This window comes from Crotalus tigris, unplaced genomic scaffold (assembly GCF_016545835.1).
Source record: "Crotalus tigris isolate CLP2741 ecotype Arizona unplaced genomic scaffold, ASM1654583v1 scf7180000017694.5664430, whole genome shotgun sequence".
Lineage (NCBI taxonomy): Eukaryota > Metazoa > Chordata > Lepidosauria > Squamata > Viperidae > Crotalus > Crotalus tigris.
In genome coordinates, this window is record NW_024096572.1 from 2,975,785 (window position 1) to 2,990,458 (window position 14,674).

Sequence of the window (14,674 nt, forward strand, 5' to 3'; positions counted from 1 at the left end):
AAGTTACTTTCAGTTCATCCTTGTATCTTTAAACGTTGCTTGATTTGAGCATATTCTGACCTCAAAATGAATGTATTTCCAGGTATCTCGTCACAGAAGGAATCATTCCCAACATAATATACCACATCTTGAAAGTACTGGCCCATTGGAAAAACAGGTAAACAATTGCATTATAGCATTTACAATGTATTGTGCATTTTGTACTTCAGCTTTTATTAATGAAAAGAAAATACATGTTTGAAAGATGAATACTGAAGGCTGAAGATGTCTTATTATCTCAACAGAATAAAAGGGAACTAAAGATCTGAGCAAAGTTGGCAAATGATACACAGTTTAAAATACCTATTCTGTTAAAAGAACTAAATATTTATTATTGAGTAATATTGCTTTTCCAAAACTAACACTTGCACAATAGTAAAATAATATTGTACAATAAAAGCATAAATTGGTCTTGCTGTTATCCTTTCTACTTCAGGTGTATATATACATCTGATATAGATAAGAGCTTGATATCTTTTTTAAAAAACAATAGAAATCAATTTTGGAAGATGGCATTAATTGGTAAAATTTGGGGAACAAAGAAAGAGAAATTGAATCCTCTTTGCTGTCATCCTACATACACTTAATTACTTTGTAGCCAAAGTCTAGGCTGTTTTTATGGCTAGTGCCATCCAGAGTCCAAAAAGGCAGAATAGTTGATTAGTGTTAGCAACTAACAATCCTTATTAGTATTGGTATATTTTGAATTAAGATTTCTTTCCTGGACAGCTCTTATGTTTCTGAGGTAAATTACAGTTGTCCCTAGAAAAAGTTAAAGTAACAGTTTTATTATCTAAGTACAGGGAAAATGATCAGTTGGAAGAATGGGGTCAGTACAAGGCAAGTTTGAAGCAGACCATGTAAGCAAATTATAACTGATGAAGTTAATAATAAGACATGTTCAGTTTTAGCCCAATGGCCACATAAATACATAGGTAAATAAAAGAGAATATTTGTAGCTCAGATTGACGTGAGGGGTCCTTGGTGCTCTCTGAGCTTGCTTGTTTTCTTGCAGACATTTCATTACCCAAACTGAGTAGCATCATCAGTACTAGCACATAGGACACCACATAGGTTTATCTCTGACAATAACTTCCTCAGATAGTCTTGCAAATGTGTTTTGCAGTTAGCAAATACCATACAAGGAGATTTTTTTTAAAAAAACTTATCTATCAAACTCATATGCTGCCAAACTCCCAATTTATGCATCTATACTGTAAGATTCTACATTTAGGCAAGAAAAACCAAATGCACAGGTATAGTATAGGTCACTGGTGGTGAACCTATGGCACGGGTGCCAGAGGCGGCACTCAGAGCCCTCTCTGTGGGCATGCACACCCTTGCCCGGCCCCGCCATCACCCGTGGCCCCCTCCTCACCAACAGTCCCCCCGGAGGAGAGTTGCCCTGGGTGCAGCCTATGCAAAGCAGCGCAGCCAAGGACATGGCAGCCGGGCAGCGGGGACAAAACTCCACCCTCACGCCCCATCCCATGCAGATGATGCTATGGGGCACAGACAGAGGACATGGCCACCATTATACTGCTGGGCTGCCTGGGTGATCTGTTGTCGTGGGCCATGGAGGTGGTGGGTGGCCCTGCGAGCAGGAGACATGGGAACGGGGCAGGGGCAAGGCGGTTTTGGGGCACTTGGTCTCTAAAAGGTTCACCATCACTGTTATAGGTGGTACCTTGCTCAAAAGTAATAACTGTGAGAGGGATCTCAGAGTCCTAGTGGACAATCACTTAAATATGAGGTAGCAGTGTGCTGCAGCTGCCAAAAAAGCCAACATAGTGCTAGGCTGCATCAAGAGAGGGATAGCATCAAGATCACATGAAGTGTTAATATCACTTTACAATGACTTGGTAAGGCCACACTTGGAATACTGCATCCAGTTTTGGTCACCACGATGTAAAAAAGATGTTGAGACTCTAGAAAGAGTGCAGAGAAGAACAACAAAGATGATCAGGAGACTGGAGGCTAAAGCATATCAGGAACGGTTGCTGGAATTGGGTATATCTAGTTTAATGAAGAGAAAGACTAAGGGTCAAATGATAGCAATGTTCCAATATCTCAGGGGTTGCCACAAAGAAGAGGGAGTCAAGCTATTCTCCGAAACACCTGAGGCCAGGAGAAGAAGCAGTGGATGGAAACTAATCAAGGAGAGAAGCAACCTAGAACTAAGAAGAAATTTCCTGACAGTTAAAACAATTAATCAGTGGAACAATCTGCCTCCAGAAGTTGTGAATGCTCCAACACTGGAAGTTCTTAAGAAGAGACTGAACAGCCATTTGTCTGAAATGATATGGGGTTTCCTGCCTGAGCAGAGGGTTGAACTAGATTACCTCCAAGGTTCCCTACAACTCTGTTATTCTAAGTACTCCTCTTTCATTACCATAGAAAAAGGTTGACAATTGGAGCCTCTAATAGTTTCCAATTATGCTTTTTTATTGCCAAGTTTGTATACTTAAAAGTATGAAACTGGTCATGATCTTTCAGTATGTCTATGTCTAAGAAAAATGTGTTGCATGCAGATCCTTCCCATATCAATTTTGCCTAAACCCAGCAAGCATAATGAAGTGATTAGATCTAATAAAAGAGAATATTTATAGCTCAGGTTTGAAATGAGGGGTCCTTGGTGCTCTCTGAACTTACTCATAGGGATGTGGCACATCATCACTAGGACTGATGATGTTATCTAGTTGCATAACCTCATAGGTAGAGCCATATTCAGTTATAATAGAATGCAATGAAGAGAAGCAAAAGTCATAGAATCATAACTTTCAAAGGGATCTTGGAGGTCTACCGCAGTGGGAATCTTTATACCACCCAGTTGTCTAAATTTTACTTGAAAACTTTCAGTTATGAAACACCACAACTTAGAGGCTGTTCCATTGTTAAATTGTTCCAATCATCAAGAAATTTGTCCTTATTTTGAATTCTGGGGGAAAACAAGTGAAGAAATGAAATCTGCTGAGAGTAGAGCCCACAACTGAACAAAATGAAGAGCTGGTGAACGGACTTACTTTTTCCAATTCCTTTCTAGACAAGGAGAGGATGTGGGATCACCCATAAGTGCTCCAGTCAGTTTATCATGAAGGGACAGCAATACAATGGTCTCCATCTGGGAGACAAGGAATAGCCATCTTGCTCAAACTATAGACAACATCTGGGAAAGGACACTGAATTCACTTATTTCCTTTTCTAATAACCTTTGGAAATTACTTGTTAACTGCTTTTCATATATTAGGAACTGTTGGAGTTTTATAGCCCCAAGAGAGTTTCCTTCACTCCTTAGCAAAATAAGTTTTAAAATCAAGTTTAAGGACTTTAAAAAAACCTCTCAAAAGGGTATTAGAATGTTAATTTTGGAAAGTTACAAATGGATAAAGATCCAGAAGGAATTAAAAATAGATTTTGAAATTAATTATAACAATTCTTACAATGGGAAAATGTTATAATTTTGAAGTCTTTTAAAAATGATAGGATGATATTTTGAAAACTGGACACTAGAGAGAATCAGAAGGAACTAAAATTACAATTAAAGGAGAAGAAACCTTAAACCTGACTTAATAAACAGATGAAGGAGGGGTGTGTGATGGTTCAGTGGTTAAAGATATTGAGCTTGACAACCCAGGTTTGAGACCTGAGTGCCACATGATGGGGTGAGCTCCCATTACTTACCCCAGCTACTGCCCAGCTAGCATCTCGAAAGTATGCAAATGAGAGTAGATAAATAGGTACCACTTTGGTGGAAAGATAACAGTATTCCATGCATCTCGGTGTGTAGTCATAATGGCCACATGACCACAGAAGTGTCTTGGGACAATGCTGGCTCTTTCAGTTAAGAAACTTGAGATGAACACTGCCCCTAGAGTTGGATACGACTGGACAGGGAAACTTTTACCTTTATCTTTAAATAGAATGGAGCAAAATCCTTTAACATTGGATGTATAAAGATATTTGTGACTAATTATCAGAGTGTCTGCCATTATAGATAGACTGGGTACAAAGATATGAAAAGGAAGAAGTTTTATTAGATAATACCGAACCTGATCTGAAAGTACACTTAATAATGATAGGCTACAAGAATGATATGCAAAAAAAGATGCTACATTGGAGATTCAAATGAAACTGGTTGATGTTAATAATTAAAGGATATACAAATAACAATCCAAAATAATAATCTGGATAACTTTTCTATCTTGGATTTACAAAAGAGACTTGTTAAAGTTTGGAAGGATCTTGTGAGAAGGGGTTTGACAGGATGAAAGATCAAGATTGTTAAAAGTATAAGACATGAATGTAAAGTTAGTTTATTTAATCAAGATTAAAATATATATGTTTTTATGTCTAGTAACCCTTAATGGACTGAAAAAGGGTTTAGAATTTTGTTTATGGATAAGAGATGAAATATGAGAAGAAGAGATCTTTCATTATATTTTAAGAGAAAATAAGTTACTAAAATTGTTTATCTTTGTGATGAAAGGGGAAGTAATGTTTTATCTATTTAATATTATCTTTCATCTCATTTCTTTCTTTTTTCTTTTCTGCACTTTTTCTTTTTTTGTTTCATTTTTTAATGTGTATTAATTTTTATGTTTTAATAGTAACGTTCATTAATATTACTATTTTTAAAAAAGAAAATTTGTCCTTATTTCAAGTTTGCATTTCAGTCCATAAATTGTCTACCCGCTAATTCTTTTTTCTTGTGTGCTATGGAAAATTAATCCACATATGTACATCATTCCTTTGTATTGAATCTGCAATTATTTTTAGATGAATGAGGTTATAGTCTCCATGGAATTAGTAACCCGATATAATTAGAGTGCCTGTCACCCAAAGAATTATTACCATGCTCAAGTGAATAAGGTCTTACCCTAACTGACCACTTCCCCCATTAATACAAGTAAGTCAGGATAAAAAAATGGACTATAACATAAATTCCCATCTCCCTTCTATATGTTCCATTACCTGTAAAGTGAAATGAGATCCTGGCTAAATATTTATCATCATTGCATTCATGTGTTCATTTGTGAAGGAAATCTTTGTCAAAGGGAGTATTTTTTATTCCAGGAAGAAATAATTATCCCCCAGCTTAATTAACTATCTAGATCACATTCCTGAAATAAATCAACATATTTCTATTATTTCTAAAGCCACTTTCATGTGCATTTCATAATTTTTCTTGCCACTATTAAAGCATATGCCCAGTAGATGCAAATAGAGATACCACAGTACCTCTAAAGAAATAAACATATGCTAGCTAATCATATATACTTATATACATACAAACATATATACATACATACATACATATACATACACACCCATGTTTTCCCAAAAATAAGAAAAGTTATATTAATTTTTGCTCCAAAAGACGCATTAGAGCTTATTTTACGATTAGGTCTCATTTGGGGGAAAATACTGTACTAAATGCATCCATCTGGCTGACAGTCTTAACTGGGAATTATTTGGGGGTTGGGGCTTATATTATGAGCATCCTGAAAAATCATGCTAGGGCTTATTTTCCGGTTGGATCTTATTTTCAGGGAAACAGGGTATACACACACACACACACACACACACAAAACTAAATTGGGTCCTTCAACTTTCTGCCTTGTTTCTCTATTAATTTCTCTCCATCTCTTCCTCAACTTTTCCTTCACTGGAAAGGTACAGAAAGGGTAGCACTGAAAAAAAAATCACAAACAAATGATGGATATTTATTGAGGCAGAAGAGATAGCAAGTGCTGTAAGGCCATTTCATGTTCAGTAATCTCATGTCATCCATCTGTGAAATGGCTGAAAAGATAACTTGAATTATCTTGGAGGGACTGTGATGAAACTATTTTAACAGATGGTTCCCAGCACAGCCGACAGATGTCTAATATGGTCCAGGTTCAGATGTAGTAATCTTAATTTCTGAACTGTGCTCTTATGCCCTAAAACCAAGGGAAAAGATATAATGAAGGCAAGAAGCAATCCCAATGTCTACCTTTTGCCACTGTTAAATTTGCATCAATACAGAATTGCAGTTTCTGGTTGTTTCCAACTTTTGCTGGATGTACTGACCTCCCCAATTTGGTGCCTTCCAAAATCTGTTGGATTTCAATTCCAGTGTTGTATTTTCCATCTTGGCCAAGGCCTACTCTTACTACTGTAAGTTCAATGACAATATTAGTCTAATATCTGGAGCTCATTAAGTTGGAAAGTTTAGACTAAATTACATAGGCTAGGAATAACAAAGAAATCTCAGCTTGGATGAATAGAAGATTTCTCCAACTCAAAGTTTAGCTAGAGGAAAATAATTTTCTTGTCAGTATTCTGAAATGTACAGTGTAATATATAAGATAACAAAGGAGAAGATGAAGAAACCACATGTTTACTGCAAACATGATGCTACAGGGTGGAGAGAATATAAAATAGAATATTTTTTATATTAATTATATTATTTAATATGAACTAATTTATGGGAACTTAATGGAAAGTAATATAATCTCAGTATGCAACAATGCAGATCTAGAAACAAGGGTGATACATGTTTTTATTTTAAAACAACAACCCTGAGAAGTTTGAATGATATAAACATTAGTACCTTGAACAAAGGTTTTAAAATTCTCAGGGGCTCATGAAGAATATGCATCATGTAGCATATGTGTTGCCCAACATGTTTCAAAGTATCAGCTGTTCATATGCTTTTGTGTTTACATTTAAAAACTTGCTAATAAAAACAAACAATATTATAAATGAATCTTTTATAGCCCATTGCTTGAATATTTTAATTTTAAAGTGTCTATTAAGCTAAGAGACATATTTTATTTTTAGTAACAGCCTATGAGGTTATGCAACAATGTGCTATTCAGCCAACCTTCATCCTTTGATGATGATGCTATTACGTACATAAGATACAGAGGTTACATATACACATACATGCATAGATAGAGCTCAATCATTATAAGATTGAATAAAGCTCTGATTATAGTGGGATATAAATTCTAGCATTTTACTTTGGATAGTTTTTAGACTTTGATCTGCCGTGATCAGATTCCTTCTTAGCCACTGTTTCCAGTCCTGGCTGCCATATTTTAAGAAAGATTCAGAAAAATTAAAACAGGATTAGAGAAGGGAAAATAAAATACTAGAAATCCAGTTTTATGAAGAGAAATCCAAGAAGATGGGAAATATGGTATCCCTTTTCAAATACCTGAGAAGATGTTGCATAAGGAAGAAGATCCTCAGCTCCTTGTTCTAGAAACAGAGTTATAGATTTAAGTTAGAGGAAAATCTGTTTTAGGAGAAAAAAAAATCCTAACAATAAGAGCAGTTTGACAGTGGAACCAATTGTCCAGACAGATGGTATGGTTCCCATTCATTGAGTGCATTCAGGTGGAAGCTAAACAGGCATTATGTCATCAGAAATAACAGTATAGTAGAATAAATAAACATTGTGCATCGACTTATTTATTGCAGATAATCAAAGAAGGCTATCTTCTAAAGGCTAAAATTGCAGATGAAGGCAAGAAGCTAAGGTAGGTGACATTAAATAGTTCTAATACTGTATAATCAGAAGTACAAAGCAATATGTTATTTGACTTGAGATTCAGAGAACAGGCAATCATCAAGCTTGGTCTGCAGATCAAGTTCATTTTCCCCCAGTAATTTTCTTCGAAAGTTCAAAGAGCTGTAAATTATGCCTCCACTTCCCCCAAAGCTCTCTAAACATCAGATCTTCTATAATTTCATTATCAAGTTGCCATTTTTAACATGAAGAAGAAACAAGAACTTTAACCCATTCTATGGCTGATGCAACTTTGTTCCTTAATTTGAATCTTGCTCTACAGTCTTGAATTTTAATTTTACCCATCATTATTCCATAGGGGAAAAATTGAAGTGTAAGCCTGGAATAATATCCCTAGAAAGCAGAAATGGAGAACATGCTGAAGCTCTCTATAATTTGTGGTGAAAAAAAAAACTGTATTAGGAAGAGAGCAGTTGTCTGTGTGTCATTCCTACTCTCCACTTCAGGCTGAGAACTTAAAACTCTTTGTGATGTACATGATTATCCCTCTGCCTGGATCCTAATCTGAGGGGAGGTTACTTACCCAACCAGTGCTGGAAATATCTCCAGTTGATGATATTTGAATATGGAAAATGTATCAAGAGATTTGGGGGCTGGAGTAATAAATATCGGAGCAACTGAAGTTTCAACTATTTTATGTCTGACTTCCCGTATCTGTATTTCCTGATAGCCATTTTGACATCCACAGTCAATTCAGATGCTCATTGGCTGAGATAATACAGTCTCATGGATGTATCAATCAGAGGGGGAAACATTGATTTTTTTCAAAGGGTTACATTCTGATGTGGAACACTAGGACTCAGGGGTGTCAAACTGCCAGCCGGTGGGACAGTTTCATCATACCGAAGCCACACCCACCCCATTGCCGGCAATGCAAAAAGAGTCATGATACGTCGCGGCACATCACTTGATGTAGTGAGTTTGACACCCATTCACTACGTGAAAAGTCTTTTAAGTCAATTGTGGAATAAGTTAAATAATCTTGTAAGAAGACTGTATCCTTACAGTAGTGATAAATAGTCACTAAGCATATAGACCTGCTCACATATCTTAGTTGCTTTTAATTAGTGCTGTCCTAAAAATCAATTGTCCAGTTAAGAAGGACCTTTTGCAATTTTTCAAAGGGCTCTTATCTTATTTATGTATTTATTTATGTAGATTGTACTTTTATCCTATGCTTCAGCCAAAGGAAGGTGGAGCTTGTGATCAATACTTTGTTTTCAGTGCAATGTGCTCCGAGAGGCAGAGAAAAACACCACAATATGCATCACAGTTGAACGAAGAATTAAATGCAAGTTACCAATTCAGCCCCACTAATGATCCAAGCGTACCAAATTATAATGTTATGTTTTTAAATATACTGTATATCTGTCATGGATTACATTTACTGTATACATTCACACCTATGAAAACAAAAATATAAGGAATGTAGAAACAAGTGTTTTTTTCTTCTTCTTTAAATGATCACTTCCTATCATTCAGGTGGAATTCAGGAAAATTGGAAGTGCCAACATTCTTTTGCTAAATTGTCGGATGAAACTTCAAAAATCTGTATCTTTAAGGCTATATAGCAGTATAAACCACATTGATCTTATAATGTGCTGCCATCAGGTGTCCATTTGCTAGAATGCAAATATAATGATCAAAGGAAGACTGCTATGGAAAGTCATTGATTTCAATTTTAAAAACTAGCTCAAACTCTGAAGCTGTATCTCCTGCAGCTGTGAAATCAATGTCCTATCGTTGTATGTAACAATTTTATGATTCAGATGGGTTAAATCTGATAGCTGCAGGATTTTTTGCATCATTTTTCTGTTACTTTCTGAATGATGCTTCCTTTTAATGTTTTGATATTTAGGTTTCTAACTAAATTCCAACATTGTTTGCGCTCTCTCTCTCTCTCTCTCTCTCTCTCTCTCTCTCTCTCTCTCTCTCTCTCTCTCTCTCTCTCTCTCTCTCTCTCTCTCTCACTCACTCTCTGTCTCTGTCTCTCTCTAGCTGTCTGTCTCTCTCTGTGTCTGTGTGCCTCTCTCTCTCTGTGTCTCTCTGTCTCTCTGTGTGTGTGTGTCTTCCTCTGTCTCTCCATCTCTCTCTCTGTGTGTGTCTCTCTCTCTATCTCTCTCTCTGTGTCTATCTGTGTGCATCTCTCTCTCTCTCTCTCTCTCTCTCTCTCTCTCCCTGTTGCATGGTTGCTGTCATTCATCCATCTGCACATGTGTAAAACTGCTTTGACTGAACTGTTTTCTGTTGATGGAGAAAATGATAATTTATATATATAGTGCTTTGTGAGTCTTTCAGAGGGCTCTGCGTCTGTAGTTAATTTTAATATAATTTTAGGTCTTGATGATGCAATGACTTTATCTCTGACCAGTGGGCCTAAGGCAGAGTATGCAAGAGAAAGCAAAGAAAACTGAAGATAAGTTACATGAAAACTAAAGTGTTTACTAAAAGACACAGTAATTACAAGCATAATTGGAAAATAAATATTTGGAAATCATCATCCAATCTTCCCTAAGTTGGGAAAACCAAACAAAAAATTTCATAATTTGAGCCTTAAGGCTATCTAATGAAATACTTTGTTTTCCTGTATGCCTAGACAATTATTTAGTTTCTACAATTATAACATTTTGTAAGGGCAAGGTATTGGGCCTTCTGCTGAATGGCACATTGGTCTCTTCATACAAGCATCTGAGAACCATACAAGAAACCTGGACTAAATATACAAATGGATAAATATGCAACGGGACAGCCACTTGTCTGAAATGGTATAGGGTCTTCTGCTTGAGCAAGGGGTCTTGAAGACCTCCAAAGTCCCTTCCAGTGCTGTTATTCTGTATTCTGTTAAGTGCTACTCTTCTGCGTCCTTTGAGTTATATGTCAAATCTTCTGTTTCCTCTATAAAGGCATGTTTGAAAATTTGGCAGATATTGGATAAAACTGAACTGCACAGGAGGCTCTGTTCACCTGTCCCCCACTCCTTGTCATCATCAAATTTGCTTCCTCCTTGAAAAAAAAGAATAGAAAATACTGAAGTAATTGCTGCTTGTCAGGCTCAATTCTTGCTCCAACAAGGATATGAGAAAGTCTCTTTGGAGTTCAAGCAGTGTGTTGATTTATTAAAACGCTGCATTGTAGCTCCCCACTATGGTTAAGGACAATATATGAAGAAAGCCTTTCTTCCTAGTCAGCTCTCTCAAATATTGTTTTGCACACAAGAGCATGTTTGTTTGCTAGGTTTAATATCATGCCATCTATGGTTCAATGTCCCTTTACAAACTAACTGTGCCCACTTTGCAGGGATCAGATAAATTAGTTAAGAGGATGATAGAGTTGGAAGGGATCTTGGAAGTCTTCTAGTTCAACTCCCTGCTCAAGCAGGAAATCCTATACTATTTCAGACAAATAGTTGTCCAATCTCTTCTTAAAAACCTCCAGTGATGCAGCACCACAACTTCTGAAGGCAAACTGTTCCACTGATTGTTCTCACTGTCAGGAAATTTCCCTTAATTGTAGGTTGGTTCTTTCCTTGATTAGTTTCCATCCATTGCTTCTTGCCCTGCCTTTAGGTATGTTGGAAAATAGGTTGACCTCCTCTTCTTTGTAGCAACCCCTTAGATAGTGGAACATTGCTATCATGTCCCCCCTAATCCTTTTCATCAGATTAGACACATCCAATTCCTGCAACTGTTCTTCATATATTTTAGCTTTCAGTCCTCTAATCATATTTGTTGCTCTTCTCTGCACTCTTCCATAGAGTCTCAACATCAATTTTATATTGTGGAGACCAAAACTGGAGGCAATATTCCTCATGTTTTGCTGCACTGATTTATGCATCAATCTTGGCACCCTGTTCTAATAAGGCCTCAGGAAGGTTGCTAAATTCTATTCAGCCATTTGTCCGAAATGGTATAGGGTTTCCTGCCTGAGCAGGGGTGTGGACTAGATCAGGGCTTTTCAATCAGTGGTAAGGGTACCACCTGTGGTACATTGGCACCTGGCAGGTGGTAGTGACCATCCTAGAAAAGTAGTGGGGGAGGGGAATGAGCTGAACCTGTGGCAGCACTGCACAAGCCTGAGCGAGAGATGGCTGGAGCTGCAGGGCTGTCAGGGCTCAGTGGAAGTGCCAGAATCAGTGCCACTTTCCAGCTGATCGGCACTTCTTCAGGGCTGTCAGGGTTCAGTAGAAGCACCAGGATCAGCGCCAGGCTCCAGCTGGAGCTCTGTGCTGATCCTGGTGCTTCTACTGAGCCCTGAAGAAGCACCAATCAGCTGGAAAGCGGCACTGATCCTGGTGCTTCTGCTGAGTCCAGAAGAAGTACTGATCAGCTGGAATGTTGCAGCATCTCCAGGGTCTTGTGATTTACATTCAGATGCTTGGCAACTGATTCATATTTATGACGGTCACAGTGTCCCAGGGTCATGTGAAGTGACCAAAACCTTCTGCAACCCCCCACCAGATGGGGGGAATAAAAACCAAACACCCCCCACCCTATCCCCGCTGCCAATCCTCAACAGAAATGAAAACCTCAGACAGGAGGAAGAGCGCCGCTGGGCAGGCAGGCAGGTTTCTTGCTTGGCTGTGGCTTGGGGGGCACTTTTTTCAGTGCCATTGTAACTTCAAACAGTCACTAAGCAAACTGTTGTAAGTTGAGGACTACCTGTACTTTATCACTTTTTTCCTTTTTTTGGTCATCAAGTTTTTGACACCTTGCTAGGTGACGGGTGGTACTCGGATGTTGCCATATCCTAAAAGTGGTACAATGGGTGAAAAGATTGAAAAGCCTTGGACTAGATGACCTCCAAGGTCCCTTCCAACTTTATTATTATTATTATGAATCATCGCACAGTCAGCCAGATGTTCAGACTGGATTTGGCATTTTCTCTACCTATCGAGTCCTTACCCAGGACCTGGGATAGGCAGATGTGGATGTTTGATGGTATTACAGATATCGTCGCAGGATGGAAGCAGTTCCTAGTAAGGCCGCCTTTTGCAATTGACTAATAGCGAATTTGTCAATGCCAATGGTGTTCAAGTGGTGCTCCAGTTGTTTTGGGATTGTACCCAAGGCACCTATGACTATTGGTACTACCCTTGCTTGCTTTTGCCACAGTCTTTCTATTTCTATTTGTAGGTCTTTGTATTTTGTTATCTTCTCCAGTTCTTTCTCGTCTATTCTGCTGTCTCCAGGCACTGCCACGTCCACTATTCAGACTTTTTTGTCTTTCTTATCGACAATTGTTAAGTCTGGGGTATTATGTTGCAGGTGCTTGTCTGTCCCAGAGCAGTTTAATTTTATCATTTTCTATGACTTTCTCTATTTTATGATCCCACCAGTTTTTGCTTACAGGCAAATGATATTTTTTGCAGATCTTCCAATGCACCATTGTTGCTACTTTGTCATGCCGCTGCTTGTAGTCAGTCTGTGCAATCTTCTTGTAACAGCTTACCAAGTGGTCCACTGTTTCTTCAGCTTCTTTGCATAGGCGGCACTTACTGTCTGTTGCTGTCTTCTCAATTTTGACTTTGTATGCATTTGTCCTTAAGGCTTGGTCTTGTGCAGCCAGAATTAGTCCCTCGGTCTCTTTCTTCAATTTTCCTGCTCTTAGCCATTGCCAGGTCTTGTTATTATCTGCTTTCCCAGCTATTTTTTTTAATGTATTGGCCATGTAGTGCTTTGTCTTCCCATGCCTCTATTCTGTTCTTCATTTGATCTTTCTTGTAGGCCAGTTTGGTCTCTCCAGTAGTCAGTAAGCCTTCCTGATATACTAATTTCAGTGCATCTTCATCATTGTTCTTCAGATATTCTTCCAAAGCCACTTTTTCTTCTTCAACCATCTGATGTACTTGTAGCATTCCACGCCCACCTATTTGCCTTGGTAGATAAAGTCTATCAATGTCACTGCGTGGATGAAGGGCATGATTCATTGTCATTATTTTTCTGGTCTGCCTATCCATTGCTTTTAGTTCTGCTTGAGTCCAGTCCACTATTCCAGCTGTGTACCTAATGACTGGAATTTCCCAGGTGTTGATTGCCTTTATGGTATTTCCTCCATTGAGTTTGGACTTTAAGATCTTCTTCACTCTCTTGATGTATTCACCTCTAATCTTTTTCTTGACTTCAGTGTGCTTGATGTTGTCAGCTTGAAGGATACCCAAGTATTTGTAGTAATCTTCCTCATCCAGACTCTTAATGTTATTTTCGTGGGGCATCTTGATTCCTTCAGTTTTCACTATTTTTCCTTGTTTGATAGTAAGTGTGGCACATTTGTCCAAGCCAAACTCCATTACAATATCTTGGCTATATATACGGACAGTGTTGAGCAGCGATTCTATTTCAGATGATGTTTTTCCATACAGCTTCAGATCATCCATGTAAAGGAGGTGGGATAGTCTGGCAGATGTTTTTGATGTTTGATAGCCATGTCCTGAGTTATTCAGTATGGTTGACAGAGGAAACAGTGCAATAACAAATAGTAATGGTGATAATGAATCTCCTTGAAATATTCCTCTCTTGATATTAACCTCTCCCAGTCTCTCACCCTTGATCTGCAACTGTGTCTTCCATGGTGCCATCGATCTTTGCACAAATTTTCTGATGTTTCTACTGACTCCTGTTATTTCTAGGCACTTGATTATCCAGTCATGTGGCAGAGAGTCAAATGCCCTTTTGTAGTCAATCCATGCTACATTCAGATTGGTCTTTCTTTTCTTGCAGTTTTCCAAGATCATTTTGTCTATTAGGAGTTGATCTTTTGTTCCTCTGCTATTGGGGCGGTTTCCTTTTTGCTCAGGTGGAAAGAGATTGTTTTCAACTAGATGCTGTTGTACTGCATCAGCTACCACACCAGTTAGTAATTTGAAAGTTGTTGGTAAGCAGGTAATTGGCCTGTAGTTGCCTGGTGTTGCCCCTTTTGCTGGATTTTTCATTATTAGGTAGGTTTTCCCAGTTGTTAGCCACTTTTCAATTTCTCCTCCTTGTAGTATATTGTTGAACTGCTTGGCAATGAGTGGGTGTATAACAGTTAGATGTTTCAACCAAAACCCATGCAGTTCAT

General features: G+C 38.0%; 1 protein-coding gene across 4 annotated transcripts in view; it reads left to right on the forward strand.

The window, feature by feature from the left end:
- Positions 1 to 14,674, forward strand: part of ARHGAP15 (Rho GTPase activating protein 15) — a 448,034-nt gene that overhangs the window by 54,408 nt on the left and 378,952 nt on the right. For all 4 annotated transcript variants that reach the window (XM_039338235.1, XM_039338233.1, XM_039338234.1 and 1 more), the window contains exons 3-4: positions 83 to 157; positions 7,510 to 7,568. In XM_039338235.1, coding sequence (XP_039194169.1) covers positions 83 to 157; positions 7,510 to 7,568 — 134 coding nt within the window. The remainder of the gene's footprint in view (positions 1 to 82; positions 158 to 7,509; positions 7,569 to 14,674) is intronic.